The 14,163-nt window shown below is 41.8% G+C and overlaps 1 protein-coding gene across 1 annotated transcript; it reads right to left on the reverse strand.

The window, feature by feature from the left end:
- Positions 1-303: 303 nt before the first annotated feature.
- Positions 304-9,829, reverse strand: LOC134213423 (segmentation polarity homeobox protein engrailed-like). The gene is made up of 3 exons (XM_062692470.1): positions 8,080-9,829; positions 2,947-3,047; positions 304-2,702 (listed from the first exon to the last, which is right to left on the reverse strand). Exons 1-3 carry the CDS (start codon positions 9,275-9,277, stop codon positions 2,454-2,456), a joined length of 1,548 nt encoding a protein of 515 aa, XP_062548454.1. The 5' UTR covers positions 9,278-9,829; the 3' UTR covers positions 304-2,453.
- Positions 9,830-14,163: the final 4,334 nt, after the last annotated feature.

The raw sequence follows: 14,163 nt of genomic DNA on the forward strand, positions 1-14,163 counted from the left end.
TCCTTATTATAGGCTTACCGGGGAGGAAGTGTTAATACAGTACTTACTTCACGAAAGGCTACCGATTCGTCGACAGTGCCACGGAGTTGGATAATGATGGAGGCAATCATTGTGTCAATGTGACAAGGGTAGACGAAAGGAATCTTCGCAGCATTAGAATTAAATCAAAGCATTTCTTCTAACTAAGCTGAACTCTCATTTCACCAAAATGTCGTTTATATCAATCTGTTTGTATGCCCCTCACCTACGGACAACAAAACAAAGGAGTTGTGATATGGTTCACATGGTACGAATGATACAAAGTTTTGCTTCTATTTATCTTTTGAATATCACATGAGTGTATTTTATTACGCTCTTTTTGCGGTTTCGACGGTTCTGTTTCTTATGTCTACAATAATATAATAGGTTGTGTCTTCTCTCTGTAGTGTCTTACATATCTCGTTATAATCTGCTAATTTAGCTTTCTCTCTATTTTATTTCCTTAAACCTACGTGCTAAGCTAGGAATAATTATATCGATTGGTAGTGTTATAGCAGCCTAATTATAATATTAGAGGAAATAGCAATCTTCTTGAAGCAGAAACTAACAGATGCCACGATAAACAGCTCGCTTGGAGCCAGGAAAGTATCAACCCCCGTCCATCATCAAACCGAACCTATCGCACATTGTATATCTGGTGAACAGTAGGAGGAACACTCTAGGCGCGCTTATTGCTATGTAGTAGGTAGCTCTGTAAGTGATCCAAAACCCAACCAACGACCGGATCGCTTCGAAGCATAATTAAACATAATTTAGATTAGATTAGGCAAACAACGAACGACACGGGGGCAAAAACTGAACACTCCTACCACGCAAAAGCCGTTGCGAAGTATTCGGTCGTGGCGCGGTCTACGCGCTTTTGGACCATTTCCAACAACTACTACGGGGCAGAGATTCTTCATTTTATTTCGCGCTGAAATCCTCCGCATTTTGTTTTGATCCAATGCAGAACAGCTAACAAACAGTCTTTCGATTAGGGGGGATCATTTTTGATCAAACTAAATTCACGTTTGTACTGTGTTGGTTAATACAAAATCCACTGAAGCTAATTAATTAGTTCGCTGAGTTGAAAAAAACATGTTCATTAAAAAGTAATGTAATCGGACATCCCTAAGTACGTCCGGCGCCGACAGATGGCTTCAGTGTTGGTGTTGCCGCGTTTGGGAATTAATTATCAGCTTTGTTCCTCACTACTTTCAGTGGCTAGTTGTGCATTTTCCGCGTGGGAATCATCAACCTTAGGCAAAACGACCGGTAAAGGAAGGAAGGCAGGCTTATCTGTTTGGTTGGTTTTTGCACCGTGCTCGGCAGCTAGTATAATACGATCGCTGTTAATCTCAATTAAATTTTAGTAGCTAATTTTTTACACTCGACCTTCTTACTGCGGGGTCTCTCAGAACCAACGGGGGATTGGTTTATGTACACGCGTTGAGAGGGCTTCTGATTGCTTCATAAATGGCTTCTTCGTCTGTGTTTTGCTTGAACAGTGTGCTCTGTGTCTATAAATTTGAACGTAGACTATTTAAAAGCTGGAAGAAAATAATTTACATGCCTGCGAACATTTGCGTCTAGAATTTACACCATTTTACATTTGATGAGGTCGAGCTCGCAACAATAACTTGTCTAGGTTTATTGCTATTCAGTTTCGGCTGCTCCTTATCACGATCTAGATGGAAGGAGGTACTGCAAATGAACTGCCATGAGCTGTTGACCGTTTTATTGCACCACAATACGAACTTATTTTCAACAAAACAAGCTTATTTTTGAGAATTATTTATATGTGACCATTTACAACAAATCTGATCCTTAGAGACAATTGATTCGAACAAAAATATTTCCCGTGGTCAACATTTCTTCTCAGACAGTGCATTTGCCTTCTTCCATCCATCTTTACAAACAAACATTTACAAAAAATTGCTCTACTTTCGACATCCATACGTTCCGCCTGACACTTGTCCACTGATGGGCAGTGCGTGAGAAAGTTTCCTTCCCCTTGCAGCGAGCAAGGAAGCGTACATATTCATCTTTTATTTATATATTTACATTATGCAGCATCTTTCACCACGCCATCAACACGATGGCCTCGGCTCAGCATTTTAGTTCATCACTGGGATTTGTTTGTCTTACACGACTTACTGGGTGTGCGACCGGAGCGCGGAGGGCGCCCGTGGGGTATTAATTCAATTATTTGAACGTAATTGTACTCCGGTTTTGTTGTTTTTCGATTCCTACCCCTCCGAATCGCCGTCAATCTCCTTTCACACTTGAAGCCTCGTCTGCTTTGTTTACGTTCTCGCACCGTTCCATGACTGACGGATCGCTCGCGAGAAAGGGCTTTCAACGAACGTCACTCATTCGCGCTTGAACGGAATGGGACACGCTGTTCCGCCGTCCGGGATCCGGAAGAAACTATCCTACGGGATCTGTCCGTTCATGCGCATTTCGAGCTCCTCCTCCTCCTTGGTCAGCGGCACCGTCGAATGGTTGTAGAGGCCCTGTGCCATCAGCTGCAGCGCCAGGGGATTCTTTTCGGACGACGTCTTCTTGATCTTGGCCCGTTTGTTTTGGAACCAGATTTTAATTTGCGACTCGTTGAGATTCAACTCAGCGCTGAGCGCCTGCCGACGCTTCTCCGTTAGGTAGCGATTCTCGTTGAACTCGTTCTGTGAATTAGAGGAAAGCCAGGAAAAGGAATTAGACCAGTTTCCAACAGTTTGGAATGTTAACGATAATTTACGTGATAACAAGTTTTTTGGTAAAATATTTTGAAATTCAAATGTTTGACACAAAAAATATTGCATATTTTGAATCTTCAAACTGTATTTCAAAGTATGCTAACACATTATTTTTTTTCTTTAAATTCAGATACACTACTTAATAAATAAAATAACAGGGGTGGACACTTACCTTCAGTCTTTGCAGCTGGGCAGTGGTAAATGCTGTGCGGGGACGTTTCTCCTCACTTTCGCCCTTCTGTTTTGGTGGCTTTGTGCGCCGATAGCGAGGTCCTGCAAAAAATTGAGAAATAAGATGAAATTAATAAAAAATATCCAGACTGGGAAACAACGATTTGCAAATAAAAACAGTAACTGCTTATGAACGACAAGCACGAGCAATAATTAATGCCCGTTATCTAATTCAATTACGGCACGGTTTGAGATAGGAGAATTGTGTTCAACGAACTGAATCGCTTCGAGTGACGGCAGGGGTTAACTTCGGACCGTGCCAATTCTTCAAGTGACACGCAGAGTTAGTTTTCCCCAAGCGTCAGAAGAACGTGATTTTCGCACATTCCTTGCCCTGGCAGTAGGCCTTGTTTCCCCAACTTTTGACAGTTATCGCGTACAGTTTGCGCACCGGGGGTGAGCTTTTATTAGCTTCTTTGTTTGTATTACTTCATTTCGGCGATAATTAGTCAGACCAGAAGCAAATTTATCGTGCGTTGACTGCTCGAACCCTTGCAGGGTACGAAGGCAATCTAAATCGCTTCGGTATGATAATTTTTGGGAAGAATTTTTGGAGCTATTCCGGCATTACTCATTGCCAAGGGGCTGCAGATAGCTCATTCAAATTAATAAGAGGAGAAATAGGCATTCTTATTAACGAGGTTGGTAATTTGCCGCTGCTGGCGATTCACCGGTAGACAAAGTTATATTTCTCTATTTTAATTAATATATAAGTTCGATAATTAATTCCAATTCCGCCACGATGGCGTGTGCGCAGGGCTGTGCTGACGGAGCCGCTGGCCGACGGAAGAAGTTTTTCTTAGTTTATTAACGCCGGTTACCACACAGTTGCTGGTCGGTGTTTACAACCTGTCTCGGGGCCATGAATATTTATCAGAGCAGGATCACACGTTGGTTAACGGAGGCGAAGCGATAATTTGACATTTTAATACACACAGCCGGAGTGAAATAGGCGCTAGCCTTAGACCGGGGGGTATTTCAAGCAGTGTGTAATAAAGTAAAAGTGGAGCTTTTTTCTGGATTTTATAACATTTTGATGTTTTGTTTTAGTTAAGCATTACTTGTGTGAAATCAATCGACTGACTGAATAGAATTGTTAGATGTTTTGAATCTGTAACAACAGTAAAAGGCCTCCGGTTTCCGCGCCAATCTATCTACCATAAATTAGATTCCATTTGTAGCTTCATCCAACATAAATTAATTGAAAATATCAGAGATTCATGAAATATGAATTAATTATTGGCTGCATCAAAGCTCGCTGAAAACTGAGTGAATATTTCTGGCATTAATCAGACCAAATTATGCTCGTGAATCATTTTTTGAATCAAATTCTGCCATTTCATAGAACAGATAGAAGCCGTACCTTTCGGCGATAATAGAAGCAATCGAAACGCGCGGCGCAAATTGTCGCGTGTGCATCCCCATGTTTGGCGTACCGGCGCGCATTCCGACTCGCGTTTGACAGTTGATTGTGCGATCGACAAAAACATTGCGCCCATTGCCAACAATCCGGAGAAAACAAATTGCCCCGGAATGCCGGCACGTATCGGTTTTCGCAACCATAAAGATCCTGGCAACGACGACAGCAGTAGCTCACAGTCGCCGTATCCAGCGATTGAGGTTATCAAGTTGTAAGTGACGACGCGCACCAGCACAAATATGGCCGAAGTGACAGCAGCCCGAGCGTGGCTATCTATGATCGCGTTTGTTTTTTTTTCTCTCTATATTTTGACAGATGAGCCAGATTTGCGCGATTCAATCGGTGCGATAATCCATATTCGTTCGCACGGCGGCCGCGGTGAAAGCGATTATCACACACAAACTCGGCGACTTGGTTGCTTGATTGAGGTCTTCATCGATCGAATGGCGAGTGCGACGCAAAACGGCGCGACACAGTGTGGCGTAACAACTGTCAAAGTTCTCACAAAAGGGAGCCCGATCGTAACTAGTTTGTCAGCACCAAGAACGCCCTCTGGATGGCTAATCATTTGCGGCCAGTGCATTTAGCGCGACGTTGGCCAGTATGGATAATGACATAATTGTCCCCATCCAGTCAGTGGCTATGTTTGTATTTACGTATGCATATGACATTTGCATAACAGAACAGAAGTCCGAAGTGAAACGGGGGTGTTGTCGCCTGATTGGCCCTTCGCATGCATGTGCTGCTTTCCAGTAGCCTGCTTATGGCTTTATTAGACTTTTATGAGGTGGCCGAAGGCAATTAAATTTCTTAAGAAATTCAGGGTCTATGAATAGTAAAAAAAGTAAACAATGACCTGATTGTGCAAACAGTAATAAGAAACTGGACTGGATAGGCGTATTTGCTACTTTCCAGAATATTAGAGGCCGGTATGATTGCAGTGAATTGTTATTATCTGACACGCAATAACTGTTTGTGAAACGTTTGTGAGTTCAGCAATGACCAAAACCTACGGAGATCGTTGCTTCATTTATAAAAAAATATATAAAATTGCTTATCCAAATCAAATTAAAACACACATTCTTAATGGCTAACACAGTTCTATAACTCTACAAGCACTTGATTCCTTCAGTTGAAATTTGACAAGCCGTGAATGTCATCACTTCCACAAATTAGAAGTGTGATTCACCTTTGATCATCCTCTCAAACCTCCAAAGTTTGTTTATTTTGTTTTCTGATTTCCACTTTGTACTTTTTTTCTCCCGCATTTCAAAACACAGCAAACGCATCTTAGATCTCCACTTCAATCCGATAGAACCGAACAGAAGCGACGACATCGCTCAACGAGGGACCGTTAAAGCGCAGTAAGAGGAACAGATGTCAACCGCACTCGTTGACGGTTTGCTCCTCGTGCTCCGTACCCCTCGTCCAATAGGCCTGTCCCCCACTGAAATTAATATGTTCGATGATATGTTGGAACATTTCTGGAGTCGGGTTTTATGGCGGCTGATGATCGATTTATGTTCCACTCAGGGAATCTTTCTCCAATAAGGGACCGACTGTTTACTTCGATAACATTTACTTCCAGGGTGCAGCAGCCGTAAAAAGTGTAGACAACAACCTTCCGTACACCATGTTTACGGTACGCGTCACTGAGTGGCGATACCGGCGTTTCTATCTGTGTTGTTAAGCCTGCTACTCTATGTTCTGAGATTTTCACAATTTTCACCATGAGCTCATGGAAGAATGGTAGTTGGAAATCGATAAAATGTATGGGAAAATCTAGTATTTTGCAAATTTATGGAAAATGGTGGTGTTTTAGGAGAAAGTAGTGATAAGGAATGAAGTATGAGGTGAAAAGATTATCTCCTGCACTTAGTTTGCACTGATTAGTAGTTTAATAGTGATGCAATTTCGATTTTACTACCATTGAAAAAACGCCATCTCTTGCATTAATCGTTTTGACTGGTACCTTATTATCGCTCCCGAAACAGAAGTACGGTGCCCGGGCCGATCGAAAGAACAAATCAGGGAAGCGTGTCATGTCGTTTGTACAAATTTTCTCCTTCTCGAGGTCGTAAAACTTCATCCGATGATCAAGATTCTAGTAGCATCGTTCTCCCGCTCAATGCACTGTGACTGTGATAGGCGAAGGGTTAATAAATTTTAATTATTTCGAAATAAAAACGTTCATTTAGGAGAAAATAATGCCGCCATTGAATGCAGCCTACTATTTAATAGGCAGCCGATTGAAACGTCAGTCGACTTTACGCGGTGGTACGGTGTGGGAGCCCAGCCCTGCGCATATCTAGATCAGCTCCCGCATCCCATCAAAGCCTACTGCTTTGCAACGGGACGGGTCGACTGAATTATCGATACGCGATATTAATTAACTTCAACATCAATAAATGGGATAGCGGTGGCGGCTGCACTGGCCACGTCCTAGCTGGAAATAGAGCAATTCTGTTGCGGGCAAAAGAGCGAGAGCGTTCCGCAATCGGTCTTATCTACTGGCAGGCAGTCAATTTCGCTGCGCAATTCTCTTCAGCTCGCCGCTCGGGGAACTCGAGGCGGAGGAGATTACCTTCGCAAATGAATTTATTTATTTCTTCAATTAATCGGCTATTTATTTCACATTTGTGAGAAGGATGGAGCAAGACTGTTCATTGGAAAAATGTGGAAAATTGTGTCGATTAAATGAGAGAGGAAACCGGTTTGCTAGAGATTTTAGTTTTTTGCGAAAGAAGGGAGAAAGAGTTCATAGAAACGATTACGATCACCATTTTTATTGGCTTAGGTAAGACCAGTTACTATTAATAGATAATTGTTTGCAAATGAATAATAAATCCACGAAAAAAGCTTAGCTTTTTTCAAATATTAAAATCAATAAACAAAATGATAGACTAAGCACTTGGTCGACAAACAAAAGCCACATAAAAATAAACCGACCGTTTGTTGACGGGATTCATCGTTTATTTTTTTATCGAAGAGTCGAACGAAAAACGATCATTAGTTGGTAAAATTGAGCAAATGCAAAAGAATCGCAGACACACTCTAAAATATTTTGTTGGTCTGAGCAATTAGATAGCTGAGATCTCGTTTTTTTAATGAAGTTCAGTAATCCCTTGCCGAAGCCTCATCAATACTTTCCGAAATCTGGAAAACGATTTTATTTCGAGATCTCGGCAACGTTTACCGATGTCACGGTAATGTTTATTAAACTCTTGGTTAAACATTTTCCGAGAGTAGTCAAAATTATCGAGATCTCAGCTGAAGGAACATAATAGAGCGATTTTATCCTCAATTAAAAAAATAATCCTTAAAACCTCTCCATTCCAAGCCTTTTTATAATATTTAAATATAATATTTACTAAAACCATTTTTTTTTGTTTAGTTTTCTTAAGTTTGCGAAGGTACATCAACACGCTTTAGAAGTGTCGAAAAATTAACTTCATAACGAATGAAGCTCTAAAATTTAGAATCATATTAAAATATTGGTTTTTAACAAAAGTGTTTACCGGTAATCATATTATTTGATTTTATGATATTTCAAATTTGACATCCTAGAAATGTGCACAGGTTCGTTCTAGATCATGATCACAAGCCACTGAACAATTAAAAAAAAGACTCTTATGAATACATCCAACAACTTACCCGAACTCGGTCGATCGCTGTAGCGGGTGCAGTACACCCAGGCCGGCCACAAATTGCCACCACCTTCGCCATCCTTGCTGCTGCCCGTTTCCGACCGGGCATCATCCGAAGACATTCCACCGTCGTTGCTTCCATTATGACTACCGTCGTGTCCATTATTGCTTCGGCTTTCGTGATGATGACCACCCATTGACCCATTGCTGTTGCCCGGTAAACTGGACGCAACGGTGGCCGTCGGTTTCGGGATCGGACGTGGGCTCAATTTTGGACTGACACTGCTGGCGATGCTGTTGGGCGTTCCGGCACTGTGACACGAGCCGTTGTTGGTGGATCCGATCGGTGTTGTCGACGGAGAGTTGGACGAAGCAACGTGCTGACCAATTTGCGAAACTGTTTTGCAAAGCGATCCTAGCGGTGGCATCGAATGCGGGTGGATGATGGAGACAGCGGCCGCAGCCTTGGCTTGGCTTTCCAATAGTTTGGCCTGGAATTTCCGATGGCTGTTGATGATCTCTTCGTGGAGCTTTGGGTAACTGGTCGCGCTGAAGCCGTTCAGGAGAGCAGCGCGAGGGTCTATGCTGGGAATGGTTTTCGTACTGAAATCGTACAAGGTGGGCATTCGTGGATGGTAGTGATTGTTGTTGAACATCAGCATATTGGCAGCTGAAGCATGGTTTGGAGTTTGCGGTTCGAAACAGGTCGAATCCTGCGATTCGCTGTCCGTGTAGTAAGGGTTGTGACTGCTGCTTCCGTTGCTGGAACATAACCGCGGGGACTTGCTGATTTCGTACGGGCGAAACAGGCTGTCTCTCCTATGATGCAGTGCATGACTATTCGGGCTGTTTGAATCTGAGCTGCAGGGAGGGCTTGCCATAGGGCTCGGAGGCTGTTGAGTTGTGCTGGGAACCACTGGAGTTCTACCAAAGGCATCGCTCAAAATGTTAGAGATGGAGAACGTAATGCTGGTTTGCTGCGGTGGTGGCGGAGGAATCTGATCATTGATTTCTTGCTTGATGTGCATCGGTGAAATCGGTACCAGTGGCGACATCTCATCGGCAGTAGGTGCAACTCGCGTAGGCCCCGTTGTGCTCGGACTCATCATCGTTGCGGTGGCGGAGTTTACTGGACTTTGGCTGTGGTGATGGTGGTGTGGCGGACTGGGTGCACTCTGTGGACTGCAACGGTCTTCCAATGCCATGCTGGCTGGTCTTCCAACTGTTTTCTCTTAGAAAAGCACTTCTATTCACTTGGGGTTTGTTCAAATAGTTTCACACTCAAATCTTTTTTCTGAATTCACTTAAATAATTCTCCCCAAAAATTTATTAACTCTTATCAATTGTCACTTGAGCTTTTGTCATTCATAACCATCACTTCACTGTACACTTGAATGCGCACCATTCGAACCAAGAGGGTGCGAGCTCATGTGTTTCCACGAGGACCGACACCAACGAAGTGTAACGGAGGGAGTGTATCGCCCAAGAAAAAAAAATCACTGTATCGTCCGGCAAAAACAAACACGCGTACGGCCGATCTCGACCGTAAATTGAATGATGAAATCTCTCCAGGCCGGTCACAACACAATTAACAACGACAAGTTCCAACCACCGAAGAAAGAATGCGAAGAACCGATGATCCGATCGCGCGCGTGGTCCAAGAGAGCGAACTCTTCTATCCTCTATTATAAATTGTGATGTGACATAGTCAAATGTCACCTGTGATCTGAGCCTCTGTGACTGACAGCTGAGTGAGAGCTCAACCAAACTGACTGGTTTGTTTTTTGCTGCGGCTGCTGATTCTCCTGGTATCTCTATTAACTCTCAGTCTATCTCGTTTTCACCTCAAACATTGCATAACACCATCCCATTCCAACCCGTAGGAACTAATAAAGACGATTAGTTTACACAACGCACACCACCAAACATCTTACTCAATTGAATCAGTGAGAAATAAGACCCTCTTATGCCGTAACTATTGGAGTGAGCAAGAACGAAAACAAATAAATTCATCAACACAAACATATTTTCACGATAATTGACCCATGCATGTATTGGTGGAACTGCTCCCGCAGTAGGCGTGTCCTATCGACACGCCCGCCTGAACGCAATGTAATGACAGAATCCAAGAGAATTGACTTGTCCCATCGCACCAACACCACAATCGGCCGTCCATTGTCTGTGCGGTTTTGTTTCTCTTTTCCCTCCACACTTTCGCTTCGCACTCGTACCGGCCGTCGCGAGCGAGAGTGCGGTATGCGGTCACCGGGCACCTTCCATACAACTTTATTATTCAATCGAGATTCCTGTTCGATCGCTCTCTCACTCTGGCTCTCGCGCGATCGGGGCGCGATTGCCTCACACTCTACGGCGAAACCCCACCCCAATCCCTGATGACGTTCAATTGAAAGCAATCTCGTTGTTCAAAATGTATGCGGGGTAGACCACCCATGTCGAGGGAGACCCAGCGCAATGCAACGGCCCAGCGACGGCTGGCCGGCTCGAAATCCAAATCGAGATGTTATTTTAATAATTGTATAATTTCAAAATTAACTGCTCGATGTAAATATAAATACGCCTGCAAGAGTGACTGGCCTGCCTGCGGTAGGTCCGCCACATTATGCTTTGCATTCAATTAAAGACCGACGCCTGTGATGGGGAAACGCCACGCGACGAGGGGAAGCGACACGAACAATCAAGCAACCTGTCAAAAACTAATCACATATTTCGAAGTGTAGTGCATGCACTCGGCGGAACGTTCAACCGAACCGCATGAAAATCGGATTGAGCTGTCATTTACGAGCTCGTCTGGGCTGAATATCGAAATTTAAAAATCAAAAGGAAAAAAAGTTATCAGAAATCATGGTTGATTGGCGACTGCCGGCGCTTCGCCGACGGTCGCTAATTCATTAACCCTTATCGACCCACTCTGTGCACTACAAAAACATGTTTGCGCTGTCTTAAATTGATCTTATCACGCGAGAATCATAAGGTTAGGTTAACACATTAGATTTACTCCGAAAAAAAGTCAATAATAAATATGTGGTGTCGTGATCAGTGGTATGAAATCGCAAACAGTCAATCAGCTAATGACTATTTCTATGTATTTATGCAATTTCGTCAAATCTCTGTTCCGCTTGAATTAAATACCTGAATCAATAAAAATCAGAGAAATGTCGGTCCGCTTGCTATGATCATTAGTTTGTGTGCCGGTTTAGATAAAAACGCAACTGTTCAAATTGGTATAAGCGCCAGAATTTATGGGGCGGTAAACTAAATTTGCAATCCTGTCGAGCTGGTCAATTTGTGCTTCGACATTTAAATCTCTCTAGAGCGGACAGAAAGTTGATTGATTTTACCGCCTTCGTGTATAGATTTGGAATTCGTTGCCATGATAGCCCCCAGCTGTCGTGTTACGTCAAGTTGAGTGACCGTTTGGAATAATTAGTAATCAGATTAAAATATTTAGGATAAACTGTCATCAGATAATGTGTGAATAAGGCTGCTTACCAGGGTTTCGACTTTTCGTTTCAATGAGACCAAAGCAAGCGTTTTTCGGGCCAAGGGAAAATCTTGTTTCATTGTTTATGTTGAGGATCATCTTTCACCTATCAATCTTTTCTCTAGAATTAGCATTGGAAGATGAACGAAAATCTTGTCTATCAGATGAAAATCCTTTTTCGGTTCATCACTTTTATCTCTCACTCACTTTTCGCGAGAATTATCGCAGAACAATTACAAAATTGTATGGCCGCGCCGGGATTCAAACCCAGAATAGTAACAATAATAGCTGTGGGGTGCGCTTACTTTAGCCACACCACCACGCTATCTGTATGAAAGCGTTAAGTTATTTGTTCCACATATGCTACTACCATTTGCATTTATGATGCCACGAAAAGACTCGAATATGAAAGAAAAAGAACAAACCAACGTTTAGCGGCAATCGAAGTGAGCGAAAAATTGTTATCACTCTCCAGGCTGTTTTTCTTTCCCGAAAAGCGATTTCTCCCCGAAAACTTTCGTGAGGGAAAATCATGTGCTCCTGAGATTGAGTGACCATTATGAACCCTGCTGCTTACGAAAAAAAAAGAGACACAATCAAAAGACAATGTTACCCGGGCAGAAGCCATGAACAGAATAACAAAACATGATATGGACTTGATTGATATAGGGGAAGTGTTCCGATCTCCATCTCACTGTACATATATCCATCTCATCGCTAAACAAAGAAATACGGCACCAAATTCGTCGCTTCTTTTTGTCAACATGCGTGCTCACTGCTGAAAAAATCACAAAAATAATAAACAAACCAAATTCCTTTCCATTGCTTTGTTTTTGATGGGATGGAAATAGGAGCTATGCGATGAAGTGGCGAACCGTTCCCCTAAGAGATAAAAGAACAGGCAACAATATCAAAAATTTGCACCGAAATATCATTTAAATATCCATATATGCTATGGATAAGAACAAACTAATGGCACATGATATTGATCACTTCTTACAAATAGCATATATTGATCTCCTCATGATATTTTAGTGCAAAATATTGATATTGTTGTCTGATCTTTTATCTCTTATATCAATCAAGTCCATATCTCATTTTGTTATCTTATCAACATTTGATATTATTGAGCTATTTTCGTCTACTCGGGTAGTCACTCACAACGAGTTTGTGATCTGCATTGAAGATCATTTACCTTTGAGATCGTGTACTTGGGCTTAGTGGTGATCGGAGGGATTCAATAAACGGATGAAAATAGCTCCCGATTTCTTGATAGGTAATGGCCAGACCGGTACGAGAAGACGAGGTGCGCAACGAGCGAGATCGACCGACCGGGTAAGCGCCGATACCAACGTAGTGTTTTTTAAGCTGCGTGCACGCTGCGTCCATGCAAGGTGCCCAGTAAATGGAGTAATGCACACATAATCGTAGACGCTTAAAAAACCGCTACGTGGACATCGGCCCTAAATCAGATTTGTTAGTTCTCCGTATGTGCAGTTATCAGACTTTCTAATGAATTTGAATAAAAACTCTGGATTGATCCAAGAAAATGTTTTTTTTTCAATTCTTCTGTTCAGATTAGGGACGTTCCGATACTTCAAAATATCGATATTTGATTCGATACGATAATCGAATCAAAGTATCGATATCTCCGATATATTGGAATGAAAATATCGATATATCGTAAAATCATATGATATTTCAGGAATGAGAATATTTAGAATATATTTGTTTTATTTATTCATACTATCGTAATACCGTATTAGCCCTTTTCAATAATGATCGGAAATGGCTTTTGTTATATTACTTAATCCAATCTGCTTCTATACTAATAGTGTGCCAGTCCAACATTCATCGTTGTAGTTTTAACCGGTAGTGGCTGCGTTTGGCATGATACTGACCTCCGTTAGCTCGAAAAAATCAACTGGAGTTTTGAGAAATTTGCCACTGACATTTTTTCTATATTCCTATTCGGGTTATTCTGATTCTTAACAACAGAAGATTCTCTCTTCAGAATTTTCACGTAAGTTTTTTTAAATTTAATTAAATATTTAGAATTTTCACGAAAAAATTCATTGTAATATTCTTAATTAAAAAATGAAATTCTCTAAAACTTTCACGAGAAAATATTTTTTTGATTTACATGGAATTTTGGCAGGAAATTCTCTTCATTTTTTTCCGGATATTCTTCAAAATTGACGCAAAAATTTCAATCAGATTAAATTCAAAATTTTCATCTCAAAATTCTTAGGCATATTTTAGGGAAATTCTCTTTAATTCCTACGGGGCATTTTTTTGAATTTCGGAAGGAAATTTTCATTTGTTTTCCAATTCTTCCAAATTCTCATTTCCACGAATCGCTTCCTAATTTCTAAAGCTAATTTATCCAATTTATCAAGTCGAATATTTAATTTAATTCCTGTAAGGATTCAAGGACTAGCGGCATGACAGACGTTGCACAACGACGCGTCAATGCGACACTTCTATTTAGTTGCCAAAATTCTGATGGCAGCGCACACCTCACACCATCCGCCCTACCGAGAAAAATCCCCTTAACCATTAGAAATACGACATTTCAGATCCATTTTG

The sequence above is a fragment of the Armigeres subalbatus genome, chromosome 2, assembly GCF_024139115.2.
Source record: "Armigeres subalbatus isolate Guangzhou_Male chromosome 2, GZ_Asu_2, whole genome shotgun sequence".
NCBI classification, from domain to species: domain Eukaryota; kingdom Metazoa; phylum Arthropoda; class Insecta; order Diptera; family Culicidae; genus Armigeres; species Armigeres subalbatus.